The sequence below is a fragment of the Pristiophorus japonicus genome, chromosome 22, assembly GCF_044704955.1.
Source record: "Pristiophorus japonicus isolate sPriJap1 chromosome 22, sPriJap1.hap1, whole genome shotgun sequence".
Classification (NCBI taxonomy): domain Eukaryota; kingdom Metazoa; phylum Chordata; class Chondrichthyes; family Pristiophoridae; genus Pristiophorus; species Pristiophorus japonicus.
Window position 1 is genome coordinate 43,554,225 of NC_091998.1, and position 22,341 is coordinate 43,576,565.

A 22,341-nucleotide genomic window follows, 5' to 3' on the forward strand; every position below is an offset into this window, starting at 1 on the left:
ATATAAAAGTTATTTCTTTGCATTCCGCGTATTTAATCTCTCTGCAGTATATCTCCCTGACCCTCTTCTAAAGGCAATTGAGAAAAACTCAGGAATATTATGTAAACTTATAATTCGACTGTTCACTTCTGGCCATGTGCATGACACAGTTGACAATCCTAGAACCTAAAAGCACAGAAACCTTGGGTATTTGATTATCTATTCCATTCTTAACTTTCAATCTTGAGTCTGCACAAATATTCATCCAGCTCTCTGATCTTAGAGGAGTTAATTTTTAGTGTTAATCGACACATTACGAAAGGATATACTTGCTTTGGAGGCCGTTCAGAGAAGGTTCACAAGGTTGATCCTGGGGATGAGAGGGTTGACTTATGAGGAAAGGTTGAGTAGGTTGGGCTTCTACTCATTGGAATTCAGAAGAATGAGAGGTGATCTTATCGAAACATATAAGATTATGAGAGGCTTGACAAGGTGCATGCAGAGAGGATGTTTCCACTGATGGGGGAGACTAGAACTAGAGGGCATGACCTTAGAATAAAGGGCCGCCCATTTAAAACAGAGATGAGGAGAAATTTCTTCTCTCAGAGGGTTGTAAATCTGTGGAATTTGCTGCCTCAGAGAGCTGTGGAAGCTAGGACATTGAATAAATTTAAGATAGAAATAGACAGTTTTTTAAATGATAAGGGGATAAGGTGTTAGGGGAGCGGGCGGGGAAGTGGAGCTGAGTCCATGATCAAATCAGCCATGATCTTATTGAATGGCGGAACAGGCTCGAGGGGCCGTAAGGCCTACTCCTGTTCCTATTTCTTATGTTCTTATTAACTGATGTATTGAGGAGCCCAGATTCATCAGATCATTCAGTTCATTCTGCCTAAATTGCTAATGGCTTTTTACTAATTAAAGGAACACTGGCCCTAGCCCTCGAGGAAATAAGCATTAGCTGTCAGGTATTAAGGTCCGTGTTCTAGTCGCTGCTAAAAATTTGCCTATTTCTAATGAGCTTTCTTTACTTTTTAACTAAATTTGAATAAACACTCTTATGCAATAGAAATTATGCAGCACCCAAGATGCAAATTACCTGGGGAAGAGAGATTTGGCTATTTTTGCAGTACAATGAACAAATGGCGTTTGGATGTGGAGCTGATTGAACAAGACAATATGCAAATTCCCAGTTGCTGCAGCAGACTTGACATTGCAGTTGATGGAATGGTGTCACTTTTAAAGCACTGGCTCAGACATAGAGCCATAATAAAGGTTGTGTCCATGCCACCAGAGACGGGGAACAACAGCTTGTGATGTGGTTTTGTTTTCACTGTTAGCAGAGGCAGAGTATCACCCACTGACAGGCTGCCATTTTATTCTGGCTGCTGGTGGACTAAACACTCAGCCTGCCCCTAAAGGTCAATAAAGTGGTTTGGGATTTGCTGACCTTTGACCTCAATTTTGGGAATAGTCATTGGCCAGAATGGTTTGTAGCAAATTGCAGATTGTATGATCATTGGGTGTTAACATGGTCTCCCAATTTGCCCCGCCTAAACGGGAAAGGGTACAATAGGGACCAAAGAAAAAAGTTGCTCAAAACAAACAAGGTACAACTGGCTTTGAATTTTCTGACAGAAAATACAGAGAAGTGGGCCTTTTTTGCTATTTGTTTATAATTGTTGGCAAGTGATGCTTTCCATTTTACACATTTGTTCGTCGATCTCCCATGGTGCGACACAGCGAGAGTGAAGACCAAGGACTTTTCAGGTTAAGTAGAATTTAGAGGACAGGGAGATAACTGAACCAAGCTGGGAAGAGGAAGCAATTAGGAGAGGGAGAGAGAACAGGGCTGATTGGAGAAGGTGAGGCGTGATCAGGGGAATATGGATGCATAGGAGGAGGTGAGGAGGAGGGGAAAGGGTGAGGATGGAGGTGGGGGACTGTGGAAGTGTTGTAGAGGAGGGGAGAGGAGATAAGAGGAGGAGAGCAGAGAGTCAGATACGAGGGGAGAGGAAGGCAGGAGAATTATAAGGGGGAGGGACGGAGGGTGTGAGGACAAACAGGAGAGGGAGAGGGGAAGGGGTGAGGGAGAGAGAGAAGAAAATGAGGGCAGGAGAGGAGGATGGTGGCGAGAGAAGGATGGGTGAGGGGACGGGAAGGAGCAGAGGAAGAGAGAGGAGGGGGAGACGTTGGGAGACGAGAGAGGAGGAGGTGGGGGCAAGGTGAGATCTCTTCAGTGGGGGAGGGTCTGAGCTACAAATCTTCCTTTGGTCAGGGCACCAGGGAGTTAATAATGTCTTGGTGGGTGCTGGCTGCTGATACCCATTTTTAGCTCCGAGGGGGAGCAGATTTCTGTCCCCGCTGGGAGGGTGGAGGGTTGAAAATGTGGGATTGGCCTCTGTTGGATTTTTTTGTCTCAGTGTGCGGAGGGTGGGTGTGGTGTTTGATAGATCTTTCTTATCCCACTGAACGTTTCTGATGATTGCGACCAGGAGTCCCCTTCTGTCACTTTACCATTGCTTTTTGGGGTGGGGATGTGGGTGGTGGGATGGGTGAGTATGTGGGGGATGGGTGGGGATGTGGGGGGTGGGGTGCGGTGGGGTCAGTCATATACACCGTTGGATGCTGTTTCATGATTTGCTGCCTGTTATGGATCTGTGATAATTTAGTTATCCTCTCCATGGCTCAGTGATAACATGATCGCCTCTGAGTTAGAAGGCTGGGGGTTCAAACCCCTCTTCAGAGACTTGAGCACATAATCTAGGCTCGCACTACGTGCAATACTGAGGGAGTGCTGCACTGATGGAGGGGTCGTCTTTCAGATGAGATATTAAATCGAGAGCCCTTTTGCTGTTGTGTAAGAACTGTTGCTGTGATTAAATGGAAAGGGAAATTAATGAGGGCTGTGTTGTACTTCATTACAGGAGGATGGATCTGACGATGGAGATACCTATGAACCCCCCCCAATTGAACGACCCCCGAGAACTGTTACCACAATGGAATCTATCAGTTACGATGATTACATAGGTAAAGCTGAAGAACTGCATCTCACTGTGGTACAGTTTGAGTATCAATGAGCCAGTCACTCAATGGCCCCAATATTTATTGGGGCGCGATTTCCAAGTAGGGGAGACAAGTTCTGGTCGGAAAACCCAGAAGTAACGCTGCGGCGTTTAACTCCACAGTGGTGCATGTTTTGCCTAGCAGATTTCCCACCTGGAAGCCGGCATGATTGCGAGGTTTGGCTACCTGTTGGGCGGGGAAATCGCTGCAAAAGTGGCCACAGCCCAAGAGCAGGTAGGTTTCCGAGATGGGATTGCGAGAGGGGGGTGGATACAATGGGGTTTTGAGGATCAGGGGATAATCCCGGAGGGTCGGAGAGAGATGGAGGGATGGAGGATCTGGGTGGGGGGAGGTCAATGAACACGGGGGTTGGGGGGGGGGGGGTGGTCTAATCATGGAGAGCGGATCCGATCACATTGGGGGGGGGAGTCCGATTGCAAGGAGGGAAGCAGGTTAGCTTGGAGGTCTGGGAGGAAGCAATCCTGCTCCTCCAGGCCCACAAGCAATGCTGGAAAAGCACTTACTTTTTCCATGCAGAAGTCCTCGCCTCCCTTTAGATGCCAGGTTTCCCGAGGCCCGGGTTTGCTGCCGGGTTTCCCAAAGCTCAGGAAACCCAACCAGCCGGAAGAGAGATAGAATCTGAGGCACGCAGCTTCATTAAAATATTTAAATGAGCGCCCCGCCTCATGGGAGCGGGTTGGTCGTCAGCACCCTCCATGCTGCCTCCGTTTCCATTAATACTGGAAGTGGGCGGGTTCGAGGCGGGTTGGATTCGGGTTTAAAGTCCGAACCGGTCAAAACACGTTTGTTTTGGAGGGGTTAAAATTACCCCCATTATTTCTAACACCACCACCAGCTGCTTTGGTTTGAAGGCCAGGCTGTAAATGGTTAATGTTGACTAGATTACAGCACAAATCACACTGGTTAATGATTGAAATTCAAATCTCACGCTTGGTAAAGATTAACCAAGCTGCAGTTGTTTCTCACAGTTATCTTCTTATTTGTAGTGAACCAAATGTCCCCAGATGGCTCCGTTGCCAAAGGGAAGTGATTAATTGAACCACTGGATCAGATCAAAAGGTCCTGGCTATACCTCCGGTCTGTACTGAGTAAAGCTGATCTCAGCCAGGGCAGCTGGGAGAGAGTGAGGCAAATCAGCAAAGGTTCCAGCTGATATTGGGAGAAGATTTTAACCAACAAGGGAATTAAGGGTTATGGGGAGCGGGCGGGTAAGTGGAGCTGAGTCCACGGCCAGATCAGCCATGATCTTGTTGGGTGGTGGAGCAGGCTCGAGGGGCTAGATGGCCTACTCCTGTTCCTAATTCTTATGTTTTTATGTTCTTATTAATGTTGGGGAAGTCCAGAACCAGGGGTCACAGTCTAAGGATAAGGGGTAAGCCATTTAGGACCGAGATGAGGAGAAACTTCTTCACCCAGAGAGTGGTGAACCTGTGGAATTCTCTACCACAGAAAGTTGTTGAGGCCAATTCACTAAATATATTCAAAAAGGAGTTAGATGTAGTCCTTACTACTAGGGGGATCAAGGGGTATGGCGAGAAAGCAGGAATGGGGTACTGAAGTTGCATATTCAGCCATGAACTCATTGAATGGTGGTGCAGGCTCGAATGGCCGAATGGCCTACTCCTGCACCTATTTTCTATGTTTCTGTGTTTCTATATAAGATAGAACTGTGCTTGACTCTGATGATTGAATAACCAGATAACACTTGCTGTCTTTTAAAAAATTAATTCTCGGGTTGTGGGCGTCGCTGCCAAGGCCGGCATTTATTGCCCACCTCTTGTTGCCCTTGAGAAGGTGGTGGTGGACCACTGAAGTCTTGAATCGTTGCAGTCCATGTGGTGAAGGTACTGTTAGTTCGGGAGCTCCAGGACTTTGACCCTAGGTCTAAATATGTAGAATGGGCACGAGGGTGAGGTACTGGAGAGCAACTGATGCTGGTGTAACTGTATCCAAACTAAGTCAGAACCTTCAGGATAGGAGAAGGGAAGAAAGTCAGCAAAAATATCCAATCAAGGCTTACTGTCCCAAACATTCCTAGGACTCCATCTATCTGCATAGGTGGAGCAGAGCAGAACCACCACCCAAGAAGAGACCCCGTCCCAAATGCCAAAGGTGGGGTCACTTACATAGTGGGCGTGTCAGCAGTACCTGCAAGGGCACATTGGTGACGCCCATCCCAGCCTGACCTAATCCACCGTTGGCGCTCCACCTAAGGTCTTCCTGAGGCCCGAATGGGTACATACCTTTTAGGGACCAACTACCTAACTTTACTAAAGGATTGGGGCCTTCAGAAAGCCACAAAGAGACACACATCAAGTCTCGTATAGCGTGAGTTCCACTAAGGCCTTCCTAAGGCATAAAGGGAGGAAGTCCCTGAGGAACACTGGGAATTCCCCATAACACATCTCCTTGAGATGGGGGAAAGCAGAAAGTCCACCCATGGCCCATTTCTCTCCCTGCAGCTGGAACTTAAAGGTCTGGTTTAAACAAAGCAGAATCCTGTCGGAGCCAGGTTCCAGCCCATATTCTGGGTCCCCCTGGTTGGGAATGGGACATCCACCCTCTCCAACCCCAGGACTTTCAGGGTCTGAGAACTTTCATTATCATTGTTCAGAAATCCATTTGATTTTATAAATACTTAGCTTTATTTACTTTATGCAGTAGCGCAAGTTGTTTTTCTTGAATGAGTTACAAGGGTGGCCAGCCCTACCTGATTATTTTAACCAGGTAGGCAATGGGTAATGTGATGCAGGGGGGGCACCCTGTGAAGCACTGTACACTTGCTCTGATCATTCCAGGCTGCCATAGTTTCATCATCATAGGCAGTCCCTCGGAATCGAGGAAGACTTGCATCCACTCCCAAAGTGAGTTCTTTGATGGCTGAACAGTCCAATACGAGAGCCACAGACCCTGTTACAGGTGGGACAGACATTCGCCGAGGGAAGGGGTGGGTGGGGCTGGTTTGCCGTGCGCTCCTTCCGCTGCCTGTGCTTGACTTCTTCACGCTCTTTGCGTTGAGACTCGAAGAGCTCAACGCCCTCCCGGATGCACTTTCTCCACCTCGGGCGGTCTTCGGCCAGGGTCTCCCAGGTGTCAGTGGTGATGTTGCACTTTACCAGGGAGGCTTTGAGGGGTGTCCTTGTAATGTTTCCACTGTCCGCCTTTGGCTCGCTTACCATGAAGGAGCTCCACATAAAGCACTTGCTTGGGGAGTCTCGTATCTGGCATGTGAACTATGTGGCCTGCCTAACGAAGGTAATCGAGTGTGGTCAGTGCTTCAATACTGGGATGTTAGCCTGGGCGAGGACACTGATGTTGGTGCGCCTGTCCTCCCAGGGGATTTGCAGGATCTTGCGGACACCGACACTAGAGCTACATGATGGTTGATGCACATTAGCAGCCGCCAAAGGGGAATTAATACCAGGGGAATCAGCTACTAGCACTGCAATCAAACTTTAAAACCTATTTTAATTAAAAAGAAATTATGTTTTGACAACATTTTCTCCCATGCTCATATTCTTGAAAATCACCAATTATCTCAAAGACGAACAAAAGGATGATTTACCGCCTCCAATCATTGTAAAATTCTTCTCGTTTTAGAAAGACCATGCTTAGTCAAGCCACCAGCATCTTTGCCCAAGACTGGACCTAAACCAACTGTGGATCTCCCAAAGGTACTTTGGAACAATCAAAATGTGACTTTGAATTTCTGGAGCCTGTGGATTCCTGTTAACCCAGTAACTTGGTATTTGTTGACAAAGGGTGTCGCAGTGAAATGCTGGTTCAGGGCGCGGGCTGGTTTTGGTGTGCGTACTCTTCACTTTCCTGGTCCTGAATCAAGTGACTCCTATTAGAAAGTTTGCGCGGCTGCTTGACTGTGATACCCCCAACCTCACCCTCCCTATGGTTCAATAGCATGCTACCACTCTCTAGGCTCATGGGTAAAGAATGGTCTCTGGTCTGTTTTCCCCTCTAAATCTCCGACCAATTTACCTTAAATCTATATCCCCTGGTTGTTGACCCCTCTGCCAAGGGAAATAGGTCCTTCCTATCCACTTGTTATGTTATATGAATGCAATTGTTGCTGTAAATTATATATTACGTCTCAGTTACTGGTAATATTAGCTTACAAGCAGTCTTGAACTTCAATTTTTTAAATTTTCTTGAAGGTCCAGAACATTGTGCCAGCCAGAATGTATGATCGAAACATTGGCTCCAACATTGCCCAAGGTAACTATATATATATATAGAGAGAGAGAGAGAGAGAGAGAAAGCAGCACAAGGGCAAAACCCTCATCGATCCAGGCCACCACCAAGGTTGAAAAGAATAGGAATGAAAGATGAGATAAATCAAGAAATAGTGATTAGTTGAAGCCAAGCTTAGAATTTAATAGCCCATTGATTGTGGGAGGAAAGAGAGACTGGAACGTGTTATGTATTGTCCAGGTACATTAAATGTATAAGTACAATGGTGCGCCACAGAGGGCGCTGTGGTGGGAGACCTGAAAGTACCTGCTAGACAGAGTATAAAAGGCTGCCCACCATACCTGAGAGGCACTCTGGAGTCAGACAATAAAGGACTAAGGTCACAGCAGTTACTACAACACCAGACCGTGTGGAGTCAGTGATTTGAGTGCTACATACATACATCACAGGGTGGGAGAGGAGTTCCATAGGTTTGAGGTCCTGGGAAAGATTCACGCACTCTTAGGACAGCCACCCCGCCCACTGGGAATGCGTGGAGTCGTACAGTTAAAATCATCTCTGAAAACTTATCGCCCTCTCCCGGCTCACTACCACTTTAACTGGGCCCTTGTCATAGGTGGCCAAGGCACTTGCCTGACTCTGGCAAGAGCCTCATTAATTCATGCAAATCGGGGCCCAATGGTGTCATTAGTAGCTCAAAGGCATTTTAAATGACCACTGGGTGGGGCACCCACCACACTCGGTAAAGTCTGTCGGGGGAAAAAGCGGAAGCCCTAAAAGGTATCTGTGATGGACAAGGAGGAGTAGGAGTTCTCCTCTGGGCCCCACGACAAAAGTCTGGGTCTCTACTGCCTCAGGCTGCCCCTTTCCCACTTGCCGGACCCTGCCAAAACCCAACCCAGGATTTACCCGTGAGCGGCCTCCAGGGCTGCCTAATCTTTTGGGTACAAAGTTGACCGGTGGGATGTTAATAAGACCTGGGTGTTAAAGTAGCCCAGGTCCCAAATTGATACCATCGGGGGGCTTGACACTCACCCCTCACCTGGGATTATTCCCAAATAAGAAATGGTGTCAATCTTTCCAACAATGTGCCACAGTTGTGGATGGCATCGCAACTGAGCCTGATTCATTGTCGTCAACAATTGCACATTTACGCTTTCCACTGATCAGGAACAAGAACCTTGGCTAATCGTGTCAGCCGTGGCTCAGTGGGCAGCACCCTTGCCTCTGAGTCAGAAGGTTGTGGGTTCAAGTCCCACTCCAAAGACTTGAGCATAAAAATTTAGGCTGACACTCCAGTGCAGTGCTGAGGGAACACTGCACTGTCAGAGGTGCCGTCTTTCTGATGAGGCGGTAAACTGAGGCCCCGTCTGCTCTCTCAGGTGGATGTCAAAGATCCCGTGATGCTATTACCCCCGTGTCCTGACTAATATTTATCCCTCAATCAACATTGCTAAAAACAGATTACCTGGTCATTATCACATTACTGTTTGTGGGAGCTTGCTTTGTGTAAATTGGCTGTTGTGTTTCCTATATTACAACAGTGACTACACTTCAATAAAAAATGGACTTCACTGGCTGTAAAGCGCTTTGGGACTCTGGTAGTCGTAAAAGGCGCAATATAAATATAAGTCTTTCTGTTTCTTTTAATTGTTCCCCTCCTTAATCCAAGGGTGCTGAGACCAATTGCTGTGTTCCACTGCTGTCTCAGCTGAAGTGAACCACATCATGTAGACTGAGGACTGATCATGAACCTCTGTGTGACTCAGTTACTTACTGAAGTACTCGCCAAGGCATCGGGGAAGCCCATTTAAGTTGAACATATTTTGGTTCTGGAAAAGCCTGGAAGAGACTGTAGAAAATTGGAACCATTATTTTTGACATTTTCACTTCTCTCAGGTACTCTGATGAACAAAGTCTTTTATGATACCCCACCAATCCTTCCTCCACCAGGCCGCAGGCAATCTCAGCTACCCATTCCAGTGGAGGTACACTCATTTTTTTTCTCTGAAGTTTAATCTGAATGGTGGCTCAATGTATGTAGTCTTAGCTGTTACAGTGTGTTCTGCATTCCGCACAGGATGACGATGATGCTGATTACTTGGAGTTCGACTCTGCAGAAAGTGAGTACACTTCATTCCACCTGATCACTAAACTTTCTTAAACAACTGTGTTTAAGGAGTAGGAAAGTCAACTTCTTCGAGCTGTCTCCCCCATAATAAAAATAACATCGGTTATAAAGATAACCATTGACGTGGGTGTTTTTAAAAAACAGCTGGTAGCGTGTTTCCCAGGGATCAGAAAGTTTAAAACTGGGATAATTGAGGTAGGGGCATTCGAAGGTTAGGGGTGGGTGCGGGGGGTGGGGGGGCGAGGTCTGTTTGTGTCAACCGGGCACTGCTATCCAGCGACCCCTACTGGAAAGTGAGAATCTGTGAATTTAGCGTGAGAACAGGATTTGGTTGTGATGCCTCTCCCCATAGTCATGTGACGTCTACAATGGCTACGATTGAATGTCAATGAATAGATCTGTTAGGGACTCACCTGGGATCCCGAGTTAGTGTCTGCCAATTCTTACTAAGAATAACCACTTGGGCACATTGCTGTAGGATAGCTGGTGCCAGTGGAATCATACCCAAGAAAAGAATCAGTCCCTTCAAGAAAGGAGGGGAGAAAAATTGGGGAAAAATGTATTCAACACATTTTATGCTCTTTGGCTGCTTATTGGATAGGATAACAGTTCTTCCTAGCCGTGCTGAGAGAGGAACTCTGTCATGTCATGTCATTCATGTATTGCACATCTCACCTATCCTCCCTTCTTCACAGGCAGAGGAATTAAAAGTTTACCAGACCCCAGACCACAAATGCCAATTCCTCCACGAGGAGTAAATTTGCCAACTCCAGGGTAAGTGAAATCTGCCTGAATCAAAGAAAGAAGGACTTGCATTTATATAGCCCTTTCCACGACCTCGGGTGATCCCAAAGTGCTTTGCAGCCAATGAAGCACTTTTGAAGTGTAGTCACTGTTGTAATGTAGAAAATATGGCAGCCAAATTGTGCGCTGCAAGTTTCCACAAACAGCAAGGAAATAAATGACCAGATTATTTGTTTGTGATGTTGGCTGAGGGATAAATTTTGGCCAGGACTCCCATGCTCCTCTTTGAAATAGTGCTTTGGGATCTTTTACGTCCACCAGAGAGGGCAGACAGGGGCATTGGTTTAATGTCTCATCCAAAAGAAGGCACCTCTGACAGTGCAGTACTCCCTCGGTACTGTACTGGAGTGTCAGCCGAGATTTCATGCTCAAGATTCTGGTGCACATGTCGGATTTGAATATCCATACCTGATTTTCAATGTTTGTGTTTCTCCTGGACTATTGGATCCTAAATAAAAGATGTATTTTGTTGCAGGGCAAAGCCGCCTATTCCTATTGGGAAACCAGTGAGTATTGTTTCTGGATTGTGCATGATTAACAATTCAATAAAGATTACAACTGAGGTTGAATGTAGTTGCAGCAGAATGTGGCGACAACCCTTGTCCTAAAATGTACAGCTGCACCTACGCGACCAGCTAACAGCTACATTGAGAGTTTGGTGTGACTAAAATCGAGGACCCATCAAGTTGCTGCCAGGGATCAGGCAGAGTGTTGGAAAGAGCAGCATGATTGGACAAGTGCACATCATTTGGCAGCACAGATCCCAAGTGACAGGAAAAAAATGGGGGAAATGCTGGAAATGCAAAGCAGATCGCAGCATCTGAAAGAAAAAAGGAAGCTTCATGTTTTGGGTAAAATCACTGAGGGTCTTGCCCAAAACATTAACCTCTCTCTCCCTGTCAGATGCAGGTGGCTCTGTTGTGCACTTGCAGCATTTTCTGTTTTGATTTTAGAATTCCAGCCTATATTATTCACACCACAGTCTGCACTCATTACCTGCGGAGTTGGCCACAGCTGTCATCGCCCAAATTCCAACCACGCACCATTTCCGCCAGTGCTAACTTGATATTAATTTGAAGCAGCAACTATGGCTGATGGTTCCTGCACTAACCAAATGACGTTGAGCAATTTAATTGCTGCCTTTCCTGACTCAGCATAAATCAGAGACTGAGCCTGAGACATTCTGGCTCAGTACCACAACAGATCATCACTGGACTGGGACCGGGACTGTTTCTGACAGTCGGTACCGCTATAATCTTTGTTGTTGTTTATAGGGCTGTGCAGATCTGATGTGAATAATGCAACATCCATCAGTTTGCTGCAAACCTAGTGGCTAGGTTTTGCTTTCTGGTGACTGAATACATGAAGACTTCATGTGGGGAAAAAAAAGTTCTACTGTTTAAATTTAGTATCTCTGCAATTTCTTTTTCAGCTTCCTCACAAACCTCCATTATCATCAGAAGGTAGGTGCTTGCATTTCAATTCTTTTAGAATTTCAGTCTTCAATCTCAAAATGATGGCACCCTTTCCACTATCGAAGACTGCAGTTTGTGGACACTGTGACAGACCGACTCTTAACTTTTTATCATTTTTAGATTATCTTTTAAATTTGGTCATCAAAGAACTGTAATCGTTTTAATGTCAGTTAAAGATGCACAGGACAGACCAAGTTTATTTCAAAACTAACTCCCATGGAAATCATAACTCAAATTCATTCAACTTTTGAAGAGTGTTTATTAATTAATCTCAGTGTAGTACAATCTGCAAACCAATAACAAACTTGCTAAAATCAACCCACCTCTCCCTGGGGTCCAGGAATGCCACAACGTGAGATGTGTGTCCAAAAGCATACTCCTCAATGCTTTACAAGACGTGTACTCTGGCAATATCAGGAACTGTGGGAACACTTGGATATGAATTCAATCTGTGTGGCCACCACAGCAGGATATAAAATGCATATGGTGGGTCCTTGGTAATACAAAGCTCTCCATCACATAAACCTATTCCTGTCCTCTACTGTAATTGGACTGAGTATTGTGCTCCACATGAGTTTGGTGGGTTTTAACTATAGTACTTCCAATAGCAGAAAAGACAGTCTACTTTTATTCAGGATAAAAACACAAAACTCTTGTCTGTAAAGGATCTAATTGCATTTTCTGTACTTCAGCCAGTCAAAGTAAATTCGGTGTTCTTGTGCCAACTCCATTCATCCAGCGGTAAGTGAACATATCTTGGGTCAAATCACTCCAATTCTGGAGAAACGTTCTCTATTTATTTTACTGGTTGGAAAGAAAATCTGGTATTGAAACATCCTGGGTAGCCTCAGGGCAAGAAGAGGTGCATGGCCCAAATGCTAGACCCACTGTTCATCAGCAATTGATCTGTGCCATGAAGAACCTTTGCCCAGGGTTGAGTGGCAGGCTGTCATTGAAAGTTGGCATGCAGGTACAGCAGGCGGTGAAGGCGGCAAATGGCATGTTGGCCTTCATAGCAGGAGGATTTGAGTATAGGAGCAGGGTGGTCTTACTGCAGTTGTACAGGGCCTTGGTGAGGCCACACCTTGAATATTGTGTTCAGTTTTGGTCTCCTAATCTGAGGAAGGACATTCTTGCTATTGAGGGAGTGCAGCGAAGGTTCACCAGACTGATTCTCGGGATGGCAGGACTGACATATGAAGAAAGACGGGATCGACTAGAATTCACTGGAATTTAGAAGAATGAAAGGGAATCTCATAGAAACATATAAAATTCTGACGGGATTGGACAGGTTAGATGCAGGAAGAATGTTCCCGATGTTGGACAAGTCCAGAACCAGGGGTCACAGTCTAAGGATAAGGGGTAAGCCATTTAGGACCGAGATGATGAGAAGCTTCTTCACTCAGAGAATTGTGAACCTGTGGAATTCTCTATGACAGAAAGTTGTTGAGGCCAGTTCGTTAGATATATTCAAAAGGGAGTTAGATATGGCCCTTACGGCTAAAGGGATCAAGGGGTATGGAGAGAAAGCAGGAATGGGGTACTGAAGTTGCATGATCAGCCATGATCATATTGAATGGTGGTGCAGGCTCAAAGGGCCGAATGGCCTACTCCTGCACCTATTTTCTATGTTTCTATGCTCTCTCCATGTCTGACTGGTGTCCTCTGTATTGCTGTAAGCTCTTTCATTATCGATTAAGAGTTTGGACGGGATGGAGCAGTCTGGCTCTTTGGGGATGAGTCTGAGCTGTATCACTGGGGACTTGTTGAAGAAAACCCAGGGGTCAAAATTGGTTAGCGCCGTTTTTGAAGCGTTGTCACCGCCTGAGTGCTGATTTTACAGCCAAAAGTTAGGCGCGGCCTCAAAATGCCAAATTCAGGTTTTACGCCCAAAGGTGAGCTAAAAGTGGCGTTGCGCACTCATACGGGGGCGGGAGCTCAGGAGGCCGACTGAATTTCGTGACTGGAGGCTGCCGGCATGTGAGTTGGAAAAACGGGGAGAGAAAAAAAACACGCAAACTTCTCTGACCCACACACACACTTCCCCACTGGTACAACCAGTAAATAAAAACTGAAATAAAGAAAGAAAATAAACCCACCTTGATCTCTGGCCGATTCTGCACGAGATCCGCTATGTTGGCACCACTTTTGCTGGCTGTACGGATGCCCAGCCGTTAGGCCGCTGTACAAACCAAATATCACGGGAGCGGCGCTGGATGACATAACCACGTGGGTGGCGTTAGAGGGCATGGCATTACCTCTTGGTGCCTCCACCAACGACGAACTCAATTTGTAGGGAGGAGTGGATGCCACTCACAGCCGACAGTAGGCCCTTGCTGCCCGTTAGTTGCCCCTCGCTGGCGTTATCACGGGAATTTCGGACCCCTAGTCTTTTCATCCCACCCATGCCGTAAAAACATAAGAAATAAGAGCAGGAGTAGTCCATACGGCCCCTCCAGCACACACGCCATTTAATACGACCATGGCTGATGCGATCATGGACTCAGGCCCACTTCCCTGCCCACTCCCCCTGTGGAACAAAATTGGAAAGAAAAAAACTGAAAACCTAATACCACTGATATTTAAAAAAGTCTGGGATTTAGAAATTGGCCTTTCTGGAGAAAGTTCGTATTAGCAGAGATTGCTGCTGTTACTGGCTAAATGGGGAATCCTCTCTAATTTCTGAGCTCTCAACAGAATTCTGTGATCTTGTTGCTGTTTACCTTTTTCAGTTAATCCTATCTATTTCTGTTTGCAGTATTTCCTTCCCAAGAAAGCAGGAGGGTCCCCTGGGTAAGTGTGATTAGATTGCATAAATGTCCTAAAGATATATATATGAGGAGGGGGAGGGAACAGAGAATCTGACTAGCTATGATTGGATCTAGGCTAGATTTTGTCTCACTTGGTTAACTTCAGTTCATTGAATGCTACTCCTACCTGTTACAGGTATGTGGAGTAATGGCAGTACCTGATGTTAACTGTAAAACTTCTAGCTCCCATAAACCAGTATGTAAAGCCACTCTTATAACACTGCTGTGAAGCGCCTTGGAACGTTTTACTGCGTTAAAGGCGCTATATAAATAAAAGTTGTTGTTGTTGCCGCCGAGTGCAGCACTAAGTCAAACAGACCAGAAGGTCCTAGGTTCAATCCCAGTTCTGTGTTGAATTAGCTGAGCTTAGCTGGATGCAGCGATTGTCCTTGGCGCCCTGGTCTGGAAGAACACAGCCAGGGTTCCTGCTCCTGATCGCTATCCAGTGGCACTTATTGGAATATGCATATATGTGAATATTGGAATAGGGATCAAATATGATGTGTTCACCATGATTAAATATCAAGTTGATACTTACTGTCTAGACATGAAGAAGGACTCTTTGGACGAGGTATCAGAGAGCTGCTGATGCCTGTGGAACAAAACTGGGAAGAAAAAAAACTGAAAACCTAATACCACTGATATAAAAAAAATCTGGGGTTTAGAAATTGGCCTTTCTGGAGAAAGTTCAGATTGGAAAACACTGAGCTACTGAAGCTTGGCCATGGGTGCGTAATACAACCCAGAGCTGCAGGGCTGATGGCAGCTTTGTGAGTAAACTCAACCCAGCTGTCCTTTTTAACCGTTTTCTTGTTTGCCTTTATTCATTTAACAAAAATAACTTTTCCATCAAGTCCTAATTCCACTAAGCAGCTGGCATAGAATGAAGCACATGTGACATCAGGAGCACAAATAGAGAGCATTTTAGAGCAGACAATTTCAGGTGATTAAGTAATTGAGTATGTTACTCTTCTTCAATCTGTTTTATCTTCATTATCAGGTAATACAAGCAGTGGTCTGATATCTTCACCGAGTATTGTTGCAGAGGTGGGTGTCTATCATTGCACCATTGAAGTGCTGTTCAGTTATGTTGCCCCTAATCTCTTTTCTCATTCCCAGTACATCCCACCAGTGTAAGCTGTTGGTGTTCCTCTTCCATTACCAAATCCAGGATACGTTTCTCTGAGGTCCAGTCGTAAGGCCCTCTTGAAAGCAATGTTGAACATGTACAAATTTTGGACCGCTCATGTTGTAAGATATCTCCAGTGCGATCCAGGAATGCAATTCTCTGCTTGGGTTGTTCCCCTCAAGCCGATTTATATTCAGATGGTGTTTGCATATTGGTTATTAGTGACATCCAAAAATATTCCCTTGTGGTTGGTATACTCTATGGTTTTGCATCTTTTTTTTACACAGAGGGTTCTGAGGCTGTGGAATGCACTGCCAGTTAGTGATTGAAGCAGAGATCAAGTCAACATTTAAGAATAGGTTACATAGGTGGTTGAATGAAAGAGAGTTGAAGGGATATGTGACCAACAACACCATGCACTTATATAGTGACTTACAAATTGTCCCAAGGCACTTGATGGGAGTGTAATTAGACAAGAATTGGCACCGAGCCAAAGAAGGAGACATTCGGACAGATGACCAAATGCTTGGTCAAAGAAGTAGGTTTTAAGCAGCTTCTTAGAGAGAAAGGTGGAGAATTGAAGAAATTTGGGGAGGGAATTCCAGAGCTTACTGCCTAGACAGCTGAAGGCACAGATGGCAAATGGTGGGGCACGCCACAAGATGCATAAGACGCCAGAGTCGGAGGAATGCAGAGTTCTCCAAGAGTTGTAGGGCTGGAGGCGGTTACAGATATAGGGTGGGGCAAGGCCATCGAGGGGTTTGAACACGAGTTTGAGAACTTTAAAATTGAGGCGTTTGTGGACCAGGAGCCAATGTCGGTCAGTACTCCTAGTGGTGATGGGTGAACGGGACTTGGTGCGAGTTAGGATACCGGAAGCAGAGTTGTGGAAAAGCTCAAGTTTATGGAGGGTAGAAGATGGGAAGCCGGCCAGGAGAGCATTGGAATAGTCAAACCTGGAGTTAGCAAAAGCATGGAACAGGACGGGCACGTGGGATTAAGACAACTACTTGTATGGAGGATAAACACTGATTGGGCCAAACTACCCGTTTCTGTGTAGTAATTTTTATGTAATCTTCTCTCTGGTACATTACATTTTCCTCCTGAAGCACAAATGTGACTGCTGCAGCTGTGAATTTATCTAGCCGGCATAAAAATTACAGACAATAGGGCCCATAGTTTTTCATTTTGTCATTGATTTTGATGTCTGCCTATCTTCCTTCTCAGGAGCGTGTATTGATTCAGCTTGTGGTAATTTCCTTGAATACCATCAATCTAATCATTTCCTATCTACCCAGTTAAAAAAAAACAAGTGAACTATGAAGTTAAAGAATCCTTCCCAGGCAGTCTTTGCACCTCCCCCCTTCTGTAAGGTTATGACTGACATTTGAAGTCATGGTGTCTGTTGCCTCTGAAGTGGCTCTGTGCTTTAATCCACGAGTAGCTGAGCCTTTCAATGAGAAAGAGCCCAGTTTGAGTTCCCAGTCTGTGCTGAGATTGCAGTATGGGCTCTAGAATTGGCGTCAGTATCTCTAGGAGGGGCGGGAGGCTGAAATTCAGCCAGGGCTTCTGTTTCTGGTTGATAGCTAGCGAATCCTCCCAGGAGGCATGTGTGTGTATGACCACTGGGTGTGGACAGGAGCAGGCTCCTCTGTAGTACCCCACATAGTTGAATTGCCTGCCCATATACACTGTCTAGGTTTGCAAATGAATAATGGCCACATGGGTGAGGTACCAGAAGGCACAGGTATCTGAAAAATCAACACCTTGATGGGAGAAAATCAGTGATATAAAAGCGTTTCCCAGCAAAATCCAACATTCTGACATTGTAGAGACCAGGCCAATGATTAGATAATCCATTCCATATTCTTATCTCCTGTTCTTTCCTATGACCAATGGCCCCTATAAGCCACATTCCCGATTAGCTCTGTCTTGCAGGCACTGGGGAGTGTTCCCCAGAAAAGGACCAACATTGTTGAGTTTAAAACTGTATCTCCATCATTAATCCTTTCAGAATTAAGGTTTCTTAAAGATACAGGCAACTCTCGATTATCCGGGTCCCTCGGGGATTGGGCTAAGCCGGGTAAACGATTTCTCCATTAGAACGATTTGAGATTACAGTTAATGCTTACAGTACTGCAGGTTTGCTCTAACCAATAGCTGTAGTATATCTTCTAATCCTTGAATTCTAGTTCTCTGGATCTAAAGACCATTAGGCTTGCTGATTACTTCCTGTAACTGTTCGTGGCATTGTACTGAATTATGAGAGGCAGCGGACCTGTGTGCGAGCAGTAGTGGAAGCTGAGGCAAGGCAGAGCGCTTAAAAGCAGGGCTCAGCAGGCAACATTCGAAAGGAACATCAGAGTTTCAAAGTGACGTCACACACACGGAATTTTAAATGCCGTCACAACGGTTTCCCGTTGCATCCGTGTGCGGATAATCGAGAGTTGCCTGTATAAGCATACTTTTCATGAAAAATGTTTGAATATTTCTGAAATACATAAATATATAATTAGAGCTGAAAATCCTTTTCACTGCCAGAGATAAGGCATCTCTCTGTATTCAGAGGGTGTGAAAGATTTGGAGTTTAGTTCCTTCACTGAGCATGCTTTTATACTTTATTTGCCTGTTCATGTATTCTCCTCATCCTCTGTTCCCCAAAGGAAGATGTAGTGACATTTATAGAAGTAGTTAGATTAGGTTATTTTAATATGTTCCAATAATATTCCTGCAGGATTAATCTCCATCACAATCTTTCTTGCCTCTCTATTTTATAGCTGCTACAATGATCAGTGCTTCTCTGAACCACCTCTTTTGTTCTTCCTCAGCTCTAAATGCACCATCCTACACGCCCTTTCTCCTCCCTACTCATCACAAGCTCCTATTCAAATTCACTCTGTTCCAGGACCCCTCAACTGTGGAACACAGTACCTTCTACGGTCATTACTTCTATAATCTTGGCATCGCCTAATTGTTGATTTATTTCATCTACTGTCCCCTGCTTTTCAACTTTGCTAGCATCATGTACTATAGACTGTTCCCCTTCAACTAAGCTTCTCAATACAAAAAAAATAGGCAATAACATAGGAACATTACATAAGAACGTAAGAAATAGGAGCAGGAGTAGGCCATTTGGCCCCTCGACCTGCTCCGCCATTCAATAACTTCATGGCTGATCTGATCTTGGCCTCAACTCCACTTCCCTGCCCGCTCCCCATAACCCTTGACTCCCTTATCGTTCAGAAATCTGTCTATCTCCACCTTAAATATATTCAATGACCCAGCCTCCACAGCTCTCTGGGGTAGAGAATTCCAAAGATTCATGACCCTCTGAGAGAAGAAATTCCTTCTCATTTCCGTTTTAACTGGGCGACCCCTTATCCTGAAACTATGCCCCCTAGTTCTGGATTCCCCCACAAGTGGAAACATCCTCTCTGCATCTACCCTGTCAAGCCCCCTCAGAATCTTATACGTTTCAATACGATCACCTCTAATTCTTCTAAACTCCAATGAGTATAGGCCCAACTCTAATAGCGGTGTCTTCTTCCAAATACCAAGCGTCAGGTGATGGTGAAAAGCTGTGCATTAAAACTCCTGCGACCTCGTATGTTAGTTAAATTTGATTCTAAACTTGTCTGGTCTTTCCACCTGCTCCGTTTTAAACACAATGGCCGGAACTTTCAACATCAGCGGGGACCTAAAACTAGCAATATCGGATCCTCCGCCCATGGTACACAGATTGATTGGCTGATTTTCCTTTCCGTTGACTTCATCAGGCGGTGTGTATAACAGGCGGATAATCTGATCCCGCCAGTTTTATGCTCCTGCCGAAGTTGAAAGTTCTGCGCAATAAATAGGAGCATTTGTTTTTTGTTTCCACAGAATACCAATTTTCCAAGCAAACCCTGGTACGCAAGCAAGTGTGATCGGAAGATAGCAGAAGCTATATTACGTGAAAATGGCAAGGTAGGCACCAGATTTTCATGGCTCTGGGATTCTGTTCTTAGCTTTCTGCCTCTAAAACTTCCATTGGAGATGGGGTTGCACATTTTGCAAATATGGGACAACGTTTCTGAGCCCTGGTGTAATGTGCCACAGAATGGCCAGAACTTGTCATTCTTCACACAGTAAGTTATGGGCCAAAACAACATTACTGCATACCATGTTGGTTTGTTTCCAATCTAGTTGGACCTCCCTCAGACTTCCTCATGATGACCGTAGCATTTTACAGATTACGTCCCCAATCTTACTTAACAGCTTTTGGTATATAGTATTGTTCTTGGGGATTTATTGGTTTTGGGCCTTCCTCTCTGTATCCTCAGTGTACTTGAATTAAGATTCATCACACCATTTCCTAATTTAATGGCGATTCTATGACCAAAGACAATGACTTCGGTCCTCCTAATATTTAGTTAGAGGAAATATTTTTGCAGGGCTACAGAGAAAGGGATTGGGACTAGCAGAGAGCCAGCACGAATGATGGACTGAATGACCCCCTTCTGTGCTGTAACCATTCTATGATTAACTCATTCATCCTTCAAACTGTGGAGCGCCTTACCTCCCTAAGTCTTTCTTTCCTTCTACAATCTACAGGTTTTTAATGCAAAACTTGGCATCACCTTATTACTATTTCCTGATTTGCTTCATCTTCTTATCTACTCTTTCCAGGTTTGGTGATGTTCTGCACTCTGGGCCTAAGCCCTTCACCTCGTTCTCTCAATTGAAATAGAATTGGATCAGTGCAAATCAACTGAGGAAAGCGAATGTGCACCTTGAAATGAATAATGCGTGTCTTCTCTAAACCTTAGGATGGGGCTTTCCTAGTGCGGCCCAGTTCGTTACGTGGCAGGAAACAGCCTTACACTCTGGCAGTGTTCTCCAGGAGTAAAGTTTACAACATTCCCATTCGCTTTAATGAAGGCAGCAACCAGTATGTCCTCGGCAAGGAGAAAACAGGAAAGATGGTGGGTAGAAGCTCATCACTGTTCACTTTGTCTCTACATATATAGAAAGCAGGCCTGTTAACTGGGAGTATTATCAGAACTGTTTCCATAGCAATGAAAAATCTAGCAATAATTGGCGATTGCTCAGTGTAATGGGAGTTTTTGATTGCATTGATCTGAGGTGTCCTCGAATCACAAGGTCCATTCAGCTCATTACTGTGCCTTAAAATATCATTCACATTTGGCACAGCATTGCTCACTGTGCTCACACTCCAGTAGTGACACGTGATGTAGACATTTACAGAAGAAAAGTCTGACAGAACGTTTCACTCAAAATATAATTGAGTTCTGGAAAAGCTTACTGAAATGGACAGCATAAATGGTTTCAAGAGACAAATAGATGTGTTTCTGGAGAAAAGGGAATGAGAAATATGCTGGGGACCTAATGGCCTTTTCCTGCTCCTAATAATCCTCACGTTCTTACCAACTGACAAAATAAGAGCCTTTACTGAGCACTCTCACTGCTTGGTTCTGTGCTTTCTATTCCTCTGGTTTAACATGGCTTCTTCCAATTTTTCCCCTTTTTTTGTTTCAGTGGTTTAACAGTGTTCCAGGAATGATTGAATATTATCAACAGAATTCATTGATCCTGATTGACCAGCAGAACAACACTAAAGACACAGCTTTGCTGCTTTACCCAGTCCAATTGTGAGCAATTAGCAATCTCGCCAACAGGAGTTCTGACCTGCCTTGGTTAAAATTCAGCATTGCCAGCTCAATCCTGCAGGAGCAAGGAATGGACCACAGATCTTCCAACAATCAATCCCATGTTAGGTGAATTCCATGGCCCTGTGGAAAATAAATCTCTGTCTATACAGAATCAACCCCTTTTACAGGCATTTGAATACTTATTGCATGAATATTGGTACAGCCCTTCAGGTTAATGCAGATCATGTTATTCATTGGTCTGGTAGCCTTTTCTTAAAGAAAATCTTTGTTCATCTTTCTACACCAGTTCTTTATGTGTGAGCCTAGACAGTGTGTGTCAGCCTGCGCCCAAATCTATCCTCATCCAATGTCCACACCAGCAGGTAACTGGATAGTGATCAAAAGAGGGAACCCTGGCTTGTATTCCATTCCATAACCCAGGGGAGCTGAGGCCAACTGTCATGCTCCTACTGTCAGCTGCGGCTCTGTGGGCAGCACACTCGGAGTCAGAAGGTTGTGGGTTCAAGTCCCACTCCAGGGACTCGAGCACATAAATCTAGGCTGACACTCCCAGTGCAGTGCTGAGGGAGCGCCGCACTGTCGGAGGTGCCGTCTTCTGGATGAGACGTTAAACCGAGGCCCCGTCTGCCCTCTCAGGTGGACGTAAAAGATCCCATGGCAAAATTTTGAAGAAGAGCAGGGAGTTATCCCCGGTGTCCTGGGGCCAATATTTATCCCTCAATCAACATAACAAAAACAGATTATCTGGTCATTATCACATTGCTGTTTGTGGGAGCTTGCTGTGCACAAATTGGCTGCCGCGTTTCCCACATTACAACAGTGACTACACTCCAAAAGTACTTTATTGGCTGTAAAGCGCTTTGGGACGTCCGGTAGTCATGAAAGGCGCTATGTGAATGTAAGTCTTTCTTTCCTACCACAGTTCCCGCTGAGATCAGCTAACTCCAGTACTGGATGAGCAGAAATTTTCTCCAATCCAATATTGGGAAGACTGTAGCCATTATCTTTGGTCCCCGCCACAGACTGCGTTCCTTCCCACTGACTCCAT

General features: G+C 45.2%; 1 protein-coding gene across 2 annotated transcripts; it reads left to right on the forward strand.

The window, feature by feature from the left end:
- Nucleotides 1-2,974: 2,974 nt before the first annotated feature.
- Nucleotides 2,975-21,276, forward strand: LOC139234750 (B-cell linker protein-like). 2 transcript variants are annotated; one of them, XM_070865434.1, is made up of 14 exons: nucleotides 2,975-3,009; nucleotides 6,667-6,740; nucleotides 7,236-7,296; nucleotides 9,172-9,260; nucleotides 9,353-9,395; nucleotides 10,099-10,177; nucleotides 10,683-10,713; nucleotides 11,640-11,670; nucleotides 12,375-12,423; nucleotides 14,441-14,475; nucleotides 15,493-15,539; nucleotides 19,504-19,587; nucleotides 20,430-20,585; nucleotides 21,160-21,276. In XM_070865434.1, the coding sequence occupies exons 1-14, from the start codon at nucleotides 2,979-2,981 to the stop codon at nucleotides 21,274-21,276; spliced, it is 927 nt and encodes a 308-aa protein (XP_070721535.1). In that variant the 5' UTR covers nucleotides 2,975-2,978. The 2 variants fall into 2 exon arrangements, with proteins under 2 accessions (XP_070721535.1, XP_070721536.1); XM_070865435.1 differs by lacking the exons at nucleotides 20,430-20,585; nucleotides 21,160-21,276 and adding an exon at nucleotides 20,290-20,408.
- The last annotated feature ends 1,065 nt before the right edge of the window (nucleotides 21,277-22,341 follow it).

Coding starts and splice junctions, on each gene's coding strand:
- LOC139234750 (XM_070865434.1), top strand. CDS start 2,979: ATGGAATCTATCAGTTACGATGATTACATAG. Junction 3,010..6,666: donor CAGTTACGATGATTACATAG/GTAAAGCTGAAG, acceptor TTCTCGTTTTAG/AAAGACCATGCTTAGTCAAG. Junction 12,424..14,440: donor CCAACTCCATTCATCCAGCG/GTAAGTGAACAT, acceptor TTCTGTTTGCAG/TATTTCCTTCCCAAGAAAGC.